Source organism: Pseudochaenichthys georgianus, chromosome 9 (assembly GCF_902827115.2).
Source record: "Pseudochaenichthys georgianus chromosome 9, fPseGeo1.2, whole genome shotgun sequence".
Classification (NCBI taxonomy): domain Eukaryota; kingdom Metazoa; phylum Chordata; class Actinopteri; order Perciformes; family Channichthyidae; genus Pseudochaenichthys; species Pseudochaenichthys georgianus.
This window is the reverse complement of record NC_047511.1, coordinates 36,342,980-36,355,815: the sequence shown is the minus strand read 5'-3', so window position 1 is coordinate 36,355,815 and position 12,836 is coordinate 36,342,980. Positions and strand designations below refer to the sequence as shown.

At 38.5% G+C, this 12,836-nt stretch overlaps 1 protein-coding gene across 3 annotated transcripts in view; it reads left to right on the top strand.

Moving 5' to 3' along the window:
- iqgap2 (IQ motif containing GTPase activating protein 2) overlaps positions 1 to 9,653 on the top strand; it is a 37,805-nt gene extending 28,152 nt beyond the window's left edge. For all 3 annotated transcript variants that reach the window (XM_034091717.2, XM_034091718.2, XM_034091716.2), the window contains 13 exons: positions 504 to 728; positions 1,477 to 1,617; positions 2,587 to 2,671; positions 2,829 to 3,061; positions 3,644 to 3,776; positions 5,392 to 5,494; positions 5,576 to 5,717; positions 6,630 to 6,717; positions 6,838 to 7,050; positions 7,677 to 7,837; positions 7,990 to 8,133; positions 8,748 to 8,856; positions 9,089 to 9,653. In XM_034091717.2, the coding sequence (XP_033947608.1) occupies positions 504 to 728; positions 1,477 to 1,617; positions 2,587 to 2,671; positions 2,829 to 3,061; positions 3,644 to 3,776; positions 5,392 to 5,494; positions 5,576 to 5,717; positions 6,630 to 6,717; positions 6,838 to 7,050; positions 7,677 to 7,837; positions 7,990 to 8,133; positions 8,748 to 8,856; positions 9,089 to 9,202 (1,891 nt within the window). In that variant the 3' untranslated portion in view covers positions 9,203 to 9,653. The remainder of the gene's footprint in view (positions 1 to 503; positions 729 to 1,476; positions 1,618 to 2,586; positions 2,672 to 2,828; positions 3,062 to 3,643; positions 3,777 to 5,391; positions 5,495 to 5,575; positions 5,718 to 6,629; positions 6,718 to 6,837; positions 7,051 to 7,676; positions 7,838 to 7,989; positions 8,134 to 8,747; positions 8,857 to 9,088) is intronic.
- The last annotated feature ends 3,183 nt before the right edge of the window (positions 9,654 to 12,836 follow it).

The following is a 12,836-nucleotide window of genomic DNA, read 5'->3' as shown; positions in this document are numbered from 1 at the left end:
TGTAACTAAAGTTGCATCAAATATAATTTATATTTTATCTAATCGCCGAAATAGTAATACTATAGTATAATGATAATAAATACTGTATCGTATAGTAATGAAACGTAAAATGGTATTTACATGTCGAGGTATTTTGCTGGTGAGAGATTTTAGTTGCTTTAGCCTGTAGGAGCTAGTAAGCCTACTATTTGATTTGTTTTAGATAGGCACAACATGTTTCATATGCAGACCTTATTTTCCTGTTCCATGTTAAAATAAACATTTTCAGTGGTACCGCTGAGAAAGAGTAATGTTTTTAGTCATGGAAAATTAGGTAAAGGTCATTGAAAGCCATTGGTGAAAAAGTGTATGAACCCTGTGTACAGTAATGATATTGTTTTTCAAAGGTAGTAGAAATGCAAAAGCGGCTAAACAATCCTTACAATAGTTGGAAATTCCAAAAACACATGTTTTTGTTGTTGTTTGGCAAACAGTACTGATCAGCTGTTCTCAATGTGTCTCAGTTCTAAAGTGGACCAGATCCAGGACATAGTGACGGGGAACCCGACAGTCATCAAGATGGTGGTGAGCTTCAACAGAGGCGCACGCGGCCACAACACACTGAGGCAGCTGCTGGCTCCCGTGGTCAAAGACATCATTGACGACAAGAGTTTAGGCATCAACACCAACCCAGTGGACGTGTACAAAGCCTGGGTCAACCAGCTGGAGACGGCCACCGGAGAGGCCAGGTAGTGAAGAGGCATTAGAGGGGTTGTCTGTTGGAATGATTACAGCTTTAATACATATGGTTGTTCGATGTATATAATGTGCCCAGTGGACACTTATGTTGAATGTTGTTGCATAACTACATTCAGGACTGTTGTTGTTGAGCCCGAGTGTAGTTATGCATGTTATATCCCAAAGAAAGGAGTCGGGATATACTACAATTGAATATGTGTGTGGTATTAACACAATGCATATATTAATAAAAAACATACGATAATATTGTGTAAATAATGCAGCACCTCTAAAATAATTTCTGTTACTTTCTATTTTGTACACTTTTGTGGAGTTATCGTTACAGCCTTCCTATACCTCTCCACACTCATATTCTCAGTGAAATTAATTTGCCAAAAAAAGAGACAACACAGACAATAGTTCAAGTGAATGAGACAAATTGCATCGTGATTTTTTTTCTTTAAGTTTGCTAAAGTTATCTTGAAAGTATCTTGATTGTGAATTTCTTTTGGAGACTATTATAATGTAGTCAACATCTGATATTGTGACATCCCTACTCGCTGCTAATGTCGAACAAAACAATGAGGTCATTTGTTTCAACCATACTGATACCAGGTCAGGAAATGAATTTACCATCCTCATAGTTTGTTATCTTTTAGAAAATGATTATACATGATGATACAGTGATTCATACACTGTGAAAACAATAGTATGCATGAATGATTCCTACACTTGCTGACTGTTGTTTTTGTCTTTCAGCAAGCTCCCCTATGAAGTGACTCCCGAGCAGGCCATGTCCCATGAGGAGGTCCGCAGCAGGCTGGAGGCCTCCAGTCTGGCGCTACGCACGGCTACAGATAAGGTCTTGAACTCCATTGTGTCTTCACTGGATAATATCCCGTAAGTTTGAGGACCTGCTTCGTTTCAAAGTCCACTTATCATCTGTTTTCTCTGACAGTACTGCTCGTCAATGCCTGCATGTTGGTCAGCATGATTTTGTTGACTCTCGTGGTTCATTACTCAAGCCTCGTTGTAAGAAAGACTAAAACATTACATTTGCCTTTAAAACTCTTCCAACGAGAGTTAATCCAAGACTTGATAGCATAGCTGTTCTTTCTGTTGTACAAACTAATACATAGTTACACAATGCACCCCATGACAGTGTAATCTACTCTGAGACCATTCAGCCTCAGTGATGTTCTAACAGGAAATACCTCAGTCAAGGGCCATGCTTTCTTGCTGTTGGATTTCAGATGTTTATGTTGTGAAATGTATTAGAAGGACACAGAAAACCGATTTCTCTCTGTACATAATTGTTTACATTTATTCATTACCTTGCATTGTTATCATTTTGTAATATTTACCTAGCATTTTTTTCTTTTTTACATATTCTTTTTCCGATTTTCCCAGAGTATTCATCTCTATTCTAGCTTGTTACAATATTATTCAAGCAGTGTGACCAAAGTATGTCTACGAAGGATATGATCATATGCTTAGGCACGTCATTTTCAGCTCATTCTGGTTGTTAGGGTATTTGATCCATGTGAGGAAATGGTCATTACTAGATCATCTATGGATTAGGTCATTTTTTTTAAACTCAAACGCAAGTTCTTCAACGAACATATTACTAAATAACACAATTCGTAATCTGTATATACCATGTGCAGGTGATATTATATATGTATCTCTAGGCATATAAAGAGCTGAAGAAATCCCTCAATATTTCCAGTCATTATTGCAAGTGTCTTTGTTCCACTTAGGTCCTCCATTTTCTTTGTCATGATCTTACCATATCCTTTATCCTACAGTACGTTGGTGCATGTGGTTTTGTGTGTGATGTCCCATCAATGCTTTCTGTTTTGCATGTAGTTATGGCATGAGATACATAGCAAAGGTTCTGAAGAACAGCCTCCATGAAAAGTTTCCCGATGCCTCAGAGGATGAGCTGCTGAAGGTAGAAGCCCTTGAATGTGTACATATATATATTTCTGTCATTCTTATGTTATGATTCTTCTCACAGTTCTCTCTGCATACGTTTAATTGTGAGCATGCCGAGGTCAGATAAACATTACAAACTGTTTTAATGATGCATTCTTTTCTTGTGGTGACAGATTATAGGGAACCTGCTGTACTACCGCTACATGAACCCAGCCATCGTGGCCCCCGACGGCTTCGACATCATCGACATGTCAGCAGGAGGGCAGCTTCACGTGGACCAGCGGCGCAACCTGGGATCTGTGGCCAAGATGCTGCAGCACTCTGCCGCTAATAAGCTGTTTGAGGGAGAGAACGCACATATGACCCCAATGAACAACTACATATCTCAGACTTATGAGAAGTTTAGGTAAGCAAAATCAATTAAAATAGTTGGGAACATGTAGCTGTGTAGTGGTACATATGTTCTGAAGAAGTCTTTGAAATGCCTTTTTAAATATTTGTATCTCAGGGCAATATTGAGCCAAGTCTTGCATTAATATACAGCCTGCCATTTGTTGAAAAAACAACATGATAAGTAGACAAAATCACAAGAGAATTCCAACACTAAAAAATAAACTAGGGGCTTATCATGAACATGTTTAACTCGTAAGCTCAGGGACAGTTAAAGTTGACTTTGTGAAAGTAGAGATAATTAAAACAAGAAGCTATAATCTGCTGAACCAGCTATCGCGAGACCTTCAGACAGATTTGGACAAACTCACAAATGAGGACGGCTCAGCCAGTGTGGCCGGTAAAGTGGTTGACTCATCTTTACCGGAAATCCACATCAATGTTTGTCCATTTTCTGGAAACAAATCATGAGAAATTCACCCAACATTAGAGAAGATCAGTATTTTGACTTAACCCATTCACTTAATTTGCCAATGGATGCCATTATCACGATTTAAGGCTTATCGCGACTAATTACTGATGTTCTTTTCTCTTTCAGGGTATTCTTCCAGTCAGCATGTGATGTCCCTGAACCTGAGGAGAAGTTTAATATTGATGAATACTCCGACATGGTGACTCTAAGCAAGCCAATCATCTACATCTCAATAGATGAGATCATCAACACGCACTCGGTAAATCCAAGCTTAATTACTTTAGACTAATCATAATAAAATATGAATCTTCTTGTCTGTAAATTAGGCAAGGCAAGTTTATTTATATAGCACTTTTCAGCGTGCGACAATTCAAAGTGCTTTACAAAACAAATTAAAAGACTTTTTAGGAATAAATACAGTAAAACACATTATATAATGGCATTTTACAACCATAATTAAAAAGCAAAGATAATAAAATAAACACAACGGGTATACAATACATATTTAAATGGCATCCTGCAGTGCGAATATGAGCAGCTCAATTAAAATGGCAGCCCACTGCTCCTAACACTAGGATGGGTCAAATGCAGAGAAACAATTTCCCCATGGGGATTAATAAAGTATATCCAATCCAATCCAAAAGCAGCGGCAAAGAGATATGTTTTCAGTCTCGATTTAAAAATAGTAAGAGTTTCTGCAAAAATGACATGTTTGTACCGATACTACAGTCACTTAGCAGTACTATATTAATCTAATTTATTTAGACTGGTTTAATTCAATCTTACTTGTAGCAGTCAAACACACCATATTACCTTTTTTTCTGTGCTAGTACTCCGGGTACTAGTATTACTACTCGAAGAAGGAGTGTTACTTGCAGTACTAATGCTAATACTAGCAGTCAATTAGGAATTCAGTGTTCTTCCCTAAAGTCTAGGAGTCATTGAATCAACCTCTCATAAATCAGAAAAGTCCAAATCCATCCAGACTCGACATGTTATTCCAGGACTCAGTCGATCTACAGTTCCCATACTGCGTGAATCCCACTCATTGTGACTGTATGTTTCCGCCTTGTATCGTCACCTCTTGGCCCCTCTTTTCCTTCTTTATCTTAGAGCCACTTTCTTTCCTAACATTGTCATCCTGTTTCCATTCTTTAAACTTCCAGACCTCTTCCTTAGAAAGGGTTGTGGAAATGTCATTAGGAGGTGAAAGCCCTCTGTGTCCTTTGGTTTCAATCTACACATATTGACACAATGGAGCAGACGTACATGTTGGCGTTAGTAGATGCTCTGTCCGCCTTTATTTGGCGCACAATCATTTCATAACTTCCTCACTGGTATCTTCATGTGAAGAAAAACTAAAGGATGTGTCCACAACACAAAGGATAGGATATAAAACAATGAAATGCAGGAAATCTCCATATATGATGGGCTAAAAACATTTTTGCATTGAGAAAACATATTCAATGTCAAAATGTGTTGCCAAGAATTCCAGATTTGTGTCCAGGGCTTGTTCTTGTTCGTAAATTAGGATCCTCACTAGCACTAGCATGAGCATTGGCTATTTTTCCTGTGGTCTGCACACAGTCAAACATACATAAAACACAACTAATCATTTCATGCAATTTAGAATTCAGTATGAAGTGGACAACAAAAGTTATCATCCTATTATAACCATCATTGCACCAAACATATATAGTACAATGAGTTACCCACAGACACAGTTATTGTGACACAGATATTTTTTAAGCAAACTATTGACATTTTCCTGAATATAATGGAACGGAAATGAATTCCAGCTGACCATGTATATGACAGTTTTCTGTTTCATATTTAGTTTTGATTTTTGACTAATCACATCTGTTTTTGTTCAGCTGCTTTTGGAACATCTGGAGGCCATCTCTCCGGACCACAATGACTTGCTGCATGAGCTGCTGCACGACCTGGGAGACGTCCCTGATGTGGAGACATTGCTCGGTACTGTCAGTTACATTTACACCGTGCGTGTGCGTGTGTGTGTGTGTGTGTCATTTGACATGCTGTGCTTCTCTGTTTGAGGTGAGGGAGCTGTAGACCCGAATGACGTGAACAGAGAGAGCGCTCTGAGCCAGATGGCCAAGACGGAGATCTCGCTCACTCTAACCAGCAAGTTTGAGCTACTGGAAGGAGACGATAGAGACTTGAAGACGCTGATGACAAAGTAAGTGTATTCTGACGGGATGCCAAGACAAATGGCTCATGCAAAGCCTGTCATAGTTTCATGTTGCAGCCATCCTACAGTATACTGTACAATCGCAATTTAGGTGCCTTGATCCATTTAGATAATAAAAACACATCTGAATCCCTGACAAGTACTCATTATGGAGTTTGGCTGCTGTGTGAGGCACTGTACTTAGCCACATTGAAACAAAGGGGTTATCACTCAATGTTTATTTGTTTCCTTTCCTGCTCTTCCATCGTTTCCTGTCCAAAAAGGAAGGGGTTTGTTCTTCAGGGTTATCTTGACTGAAAACATATATCCGTCTGCATCTGTTTCTTCCTCTCTTTTTGGCATATACACATTTTTAAGTTGCTAAATATTTGGTATTGCATAGATTTCATGTCTTTGTGTCCTAAATTGTTTGTCACTGCATACTGTGTTCAGTGGTCGCTGAGAAGTTTTGCAACCGCTTGTAGGAATAACTCACGAAACACTGAAAAGAAAACAGCTCATATGGTTTTTCCAAATATAAAATGTACAGTATAAGACAGTAAAAATCTTTTTTGCAAATATTCCTGATCTTTATTGATAGATTTGTCTAACATACATGTGTATGCATGTACCAAAAATAACTGATATTCATCTCCTCATGTTCTAACTGTCGAGCCAATGTCATTGCTAACGTATTAGCATTAGCTTTTAAGGTTTCTAGACATAGCGACAAACATAAACACGGTGATGGAATTAAAGCAGTTGAGAAAAGTTTATAATTATTATGTGGGATTGAATGTTGATTGGCTTTGTATTTGAATTGCTTTTCTCCAAGTTTTTCTGAAAGTCATTGTCATTAGCATTTTGCCATTTGGAGTTGATGTTAGGCTTTCAGTGATCATCCTATTCTGTGTGTATCAGGACCAAAAAGCTTGTAGTGGATGTGATTCGGATTCAGCATGGAGAGAACTTGCCTCAGATTCTTGAGACCCCGTCTTCTGCACTACAGGTTATATTTTCTTCCATATATTTGTATCATTCATTACGCATATACTCAACATCCATTTGGTGTCAAATTAACTGCTGCAGTTTTTAGGGTCCTATCTTCTAATATGCTTTGCTCCTGAAGGTGTCGGAGCACACTAAGATCGTAGAGCGCAGAGCAGTCCAGGACGCTCAGACTCCAGAGGGTCTGAAGAGCAACCCGGCGCTCCTGGAGGACAGCCAGCTGCCCCTGGAGCAGAAGAAGAGGAAGATCCTGAGAAACCTCAGGAGCCTGGAGCAGGCGGGCCTTCTCACTGACAGCAACAAGTACCAGGACCTCATCAACGAGATCTCCAAGGTACAGAGGCAGCTGCTCATTCACATAGGGAGAGAGATGCTTCAATGCAGAGGTGCTAAGTAACTAAGTACATTTACTCAGGTACAGTACTTAAGTACAATGTTGAGATACTTGAGTATTTCATTTCTACTGCACTACAATTCAGAGGTAAATCGTGTACTTTTATCCACTACATGTATTGAATACCATAAGCTACTTTGCAGATTTGGATTAATGATGAAATATAATCAACATTTACACCTGGAATAAATTCACAAGCTACCCTGCCGTATACAAAGTAATTTAAATTAGCTATACCTTTATCAGCTGTGATAACATTTGAATCCATCAATAATTATAATCCAAACATCGAATATATATTATTCTGCTAGGGCAATTTGCATAATGAGTACTTTTACTTTTGGTATTATAAGTTTACTTGAATGCGTATACTTTTGTACTTTTACTGGAGTAACATGTCAAATGAAGGACTTTTACTTGTAACAAATGATTCCTACACTCTGGTACTACTTATTTTACTTAAGTCCAATATCTGACTACTTGTCCCACCCTCCAATGCTAAACACATTGTTGGGTCTGCTCAGCTTCTGAAGTTGTGAAGTGTTACTAAAACCTGTGATTGACAGGACATTCGCTACCAAAGACGCTACAGACAGAGGAGGAAGACGGAGCTGGTGAAGCTCCAGCAGACTCTGACAGCTCTCAACTCCAAAACAGCCTTCTACCAGGACCAGATGAACTATTATGATACTTACATCAAGACCTGCTTGGACAACCTCAACAGAAAGTAAGTCGTTCTTTTACTTCTTGCACTTTGTCAGGAGAAGTTTTTAGAATTATTTATTTTCTCTGTGTAAATAATGTCGTGTGGATAGTTTGGTGGATTTCAAAATGTATTGTGTTTTGTTACTAATGCATTCCTGTGTTTTGTGTGACCAGGAATGCACGCAGATCTATAAAACTGGACAGCAAAGGAGAAAATAAGGGCAGCAAGAAGTGGAAGCCCCAGTCTCTGAAGTACACTGGAGCAAAGCTTCATGAGAAGGGAGTCATCCTGGAGATAGAAGGACTTCAGACCAACCAGTGAGTTATCTGATCAGCCCAGTTTTAAAAAAGGGCTTGGAGTTTAATGTAACCTTTTTACCATGGCTCAGACTTTGTTACTTACAGTCACACAACTCTTGGTGAAGTTTCTAAATGTATGATGTGGCATGTAGAGACGTTTTGATTACCGTGTTGATGAGCACATCTATCCCCCAATCAACCAAAACCCTGTGTTTAACCTTTATAACATAAACAAAACATGTGTGTGGGTTTTATCCAAACAAGATTATGTAGTTTATACATACTTAAGAATATGATTATTTTTGTCCAAGAAGAGGAAACATGTCTGTTTTAAAGTAATGAGACTTGTTTAAGAACTGGCTCCAGTTGCATGTTTTTTGTTCATAATCTTTATTGTTTTTCTGAGGAGAAATATTAAACTGCATCATAGTTTATACATATTTTAATGAAATATACTGTATAAAAGGTAGGACTTAAATGTAATATTTAAGGCAGATAGGCAGATCAAATGTATGCACGCTAATTTAAGCTGATTTGAGTCCTGTGGGAAAATTATTTTGTATAATAAAATAGCATGGTTTTTTGTTGTGTTCTTTGTCATTAATCTCTGTCTATTGCCTCTCTCCTTTCAGGTTCAAAAATGTCATGTTTGACATTTCGCCCACTGAGGAAGTTGGTGATTTTGAAGTCAAGGCCAAATTTATGGGAGTTGAGATGGAAAAAGTCCAGCTTCATTTCCAGGTAAACATTTTATTCTTGCATCAGGATTCCCTGGAACAAAGCAGCTCACCAGTCAGCATACGCCTTGATGACAGACACTTAAATGCCATTTCCAACCCATTGGACTATTAAAGAAACAGCGCAAACAATTTCTAATGAAGAGTACAGCAGTGGACACATTTGTTTTAATGAATCTGTATGAACAAACATACTGTATGTGTGTGTTTTCTCATTGAATGTATTCTGTTTTCAGGACCTCCTTCAGCTGCAGTACGAAGGTGTGGCCGTCATGAAGATGTTTGACAAAGCCAAAGTCAACGTCAATTTACTCATCTTCCTCCTGAATAAAAAATTCTATGGAAAATGACAAAGTGAAGGGAGGAAAAGCAACAAAGAGGAAACAGATTGTGCCTTCTGACTGTGCTGAGTTTGTGGAACAAAATGAATTTAGCCAGATAACACGAGATGGGGCAGGACAGTATTTTGTACCCTCCTCTTATAATTTTAAGGATCACACCAAAATCTAATGCTGTTGTCCAACTTAATGTATCAGCGCTGTATTTTTTCATGTGGTAATTGTAAATGTAATGTATTTTTAAGATTTAAATTGTGATGATATTCATGTTTTGTATGTAAAAACTGTTCCATGTATGTTGAAACAACTGTGGATTAGTTCAGAAATCAAGCTGGGGAGCAGATTTTCAGCCGGCCTGTATCATTCTATAAAATACTGTAGTTTACCACAGTGCCTTTTAATTAAAGTGTGTAAAGAAACATGTTTTAATAAATAAAACATCAAAAAGATTTAAAAGCTACAACTGATGTATCTGTACCATGTGTTTTCAAGAAGTGATTCCTAATGTTTAAATTATTTAAATGTGCAGAATAAATAACGTGTTTTTTTATCAACTACTTTTACTAGTTTTAGTTTAATCTACTAACCTCCCACTGGAACACATTACTTCTCTGCAGAGAGGGAGAGACGGAGTATTTACTACAATAACATGTTTGATGCTGCAGAATAACACGCTGTTCCTGTGGCTACAAGGACTTTTGTTGCACATTTTTACTTAAACTTGTATTTTATGCTAATATGGTGCAATTGTCATGAAGACCTAATTTCCCCCTGGGATAAAAAGATAATTGTAATTGATTGAATAACTCTTGAGGATAACTGATACTTTTAACACACTTGGAAAAACATTTGGAGGATATAGTGAGTCCACATGTCAATAGGGTTGTTGGTAGAGTTTTCTCTGTAGAGCTCAACCCTTGTCTTTGTTAATCTCTTCATTAATAGATGAGAATAAGAATAATGCAAGATTTATTTTCAGCACTGTAGCCAGGCTGACAGAGAGCCATAGCTCAATTGAGCCTTCTATTCCCATAGCACTCAGTAGTAATGATTTTATGTGCTTTTTTAACGATACAATTGTTACTATTAGAAACAAAATCAATGACCTCTTGCCTTTGACCAGTATAGTGTTATCAACAGCTCCCGGAATTGTAAGCTCTAATATTACACTAGATAGTAAACTAGAATGCTTTTCATCCATAAACCTTGAACAATTAAATTCAATGATTCTTTCTTCTAATCTAAACCATCAACGTGTATCTTAGACCCGATTCCAACTAAGCTGTTGAAGGAAGTTTTTCCGTTAATTAGCATTTCTTTATTAAATATTATGAATATGTTCCACAATCATTTAAAGTTGCAGTAATAAAACTTCTTCTTAAAAAGCACAACCTCGATCCAGAGGCCAATTATAGACCTATTTCTAATCTCCCATTCCTCTCAAAAATTCTTGAGAAAGCGGTTGCAAAACAGTTGTGGGATTACTTAAAAAAACAATCATTTATTTGAAGATTTTCAGTCTGGCTTTAGAACACATCATAGCACAGAGACAGCTCTGGTTAAAGTCACAAATGATATTCTAATAGCCTCTGACAAGGGACTTGTCTCTATTCTTGTTTTGCTCGATCTCAGTGCTGCATTTGATACTATCGACCATGATATCCTATTGCAAAGACTAGAGTACTTAGTTGGCATTAAGGGAACTGCTTTAGGCTGGTTTAGGTCCTATCTATCTGAACGCTCTCAGTTTGTACGTGTCAACGATGAATCTTCCATGCAAACCAAAGTTAGCCATGGAGTGCCACAGGGCTCAGTGCTTGGACCTATTTTGTTCACACTATACAGTGGGCAAAAAAGTATTTAGTCAGCCACCAATTGTGCAAGTTCTCCTACTTAAAAAGATGAGAGGCCTGTAATTTTCATCCTACAATAGGTATACCTTAACTATGAGAGACAAAATGAGAAAAGAAAATCACTGTTTGATTTTTAAAGAATTTATTTGCAAATTATGGTGGAAAATAAGTATTTGGTCAATAACAAAAGTTCATCTCAATACTTTGTTATATACCCTTTGTTGGCAATGACAGAGGTCAAACGTTTTCTGTAAGTCTTCACATGGTTTTCACACACTGTTTAGATTAGATTAGATTAGAATCTTTAATGACCACACAGCCAGGCTGGTGGAATTCGTGTTCAGTGCAGAGTATTACAGCTTGTTCCATACAATTCAACATATAATAAACAGACAATAAAAAGTACAACACACAGCACAGGGAAAAGACATATCATAACATAAAGTTCAAGGTGTGGTGGATTGTTATTGTTCATTTAGTGTCCGTATTGCAAAGGGCAAGAAGCTGTTTTTGAAGCGAGCAGTTTTGGCGGACAGTGACCTGTAGCGCCTCCCTGAGGGCAGAAGTTGGAAGACATGGTGACCTGGGTGGGAGGGGTCAGAAATGATTTTCTTTGCCCTTGTGACAGTTCGTTGGTGGTGAAGTGATTCGAGTGATGGAAGGGGACTGCCGGTGATTTTTGATGCTTTATTGACGATACGTTGAAGTTTATTCCGGGAGAGGTTGTCTGAACTGCTGTACCAGACGGTGATGGATAATGTGAGGATGCTTTGGATGATGGCTGTGTAGAACTGGATTAGGAGATGTTTCCTCACTCTGTATTTCTTGAGCTGCCGCAGAAAGAATAGCCTTTGATTGGCTTTTTTGTAGATGTGGTCTGTGTTGGTCTTCCATTTGAGGTTATTGCTTATGTGAGTGCCAAGAAATGTGAGTGATTCTGTGGTGGAAATGAGTTTGCCGGAGATAGATAGAGGTGATTTGGGCTGTGGCTTTCGCCTGAAGTCGATGATTATTTCTTGGGTTTTTGCTGTGTTAAGTAGGAGGTTGTTTTCTGAGCACCAGGTGACTGCTTGATGGATCTGAGTGAGGTATTGTGTTTCATTATTATTTGAGATGAATCCTGTTATTGTTGTGTCATCTGTGTATTTATATATGTTGACTGTGGGGTGCTGGGATGTGAGTTGGTTTGTGTAGAGTGAGAATAACCAGGGGGATAGGACACAGCCTTGTGGAGCTCCTATACTGAGGTGCAGAGGGAGAGATGTGGAGTTATTTATTTTGACCCGTTGTTGTCTGTTCCAGAGGAAGCTGTGGATCCAGTAACAGATGCAGGGGTCAGTGTTCATGTCCATTAGTTTATTGAAGAGTTTTTCCGGGTTGATGGTGTTGAAAGCGGAGCTGAAGTCCAGGAACAAGATGCGGGCGTAGGTGTTGGGGGATTCCACGTGTTGTAGAGTGTGATGGATTGCCAGGTTGACAGCGTCATCAACGGATCTGTTGGTTTTGTAAGCAAATTGATATGGATCCATGAGGGGGGAGGTGCTGGTTTTTAGGTGCCTGAGAATGATGCGCTCAAATGATTTCATCGCCACAGATGTGAGGGCTATGGGTCTGTAGTCATTGAGGCAGGATATTTTATTAGACTTGGGTACAGGGATGATAGTGGATTCCTTAAAACAGTGAGGAACTGAACACTGGCAGAGGGAGGAGTTGAAGATGTTGGTGAAAACAGGGGCCAGTTCTGCAGCACAGTGATGGAGTGCCGCAGGGCTGATGTTGTCTGGGCCTGCCGC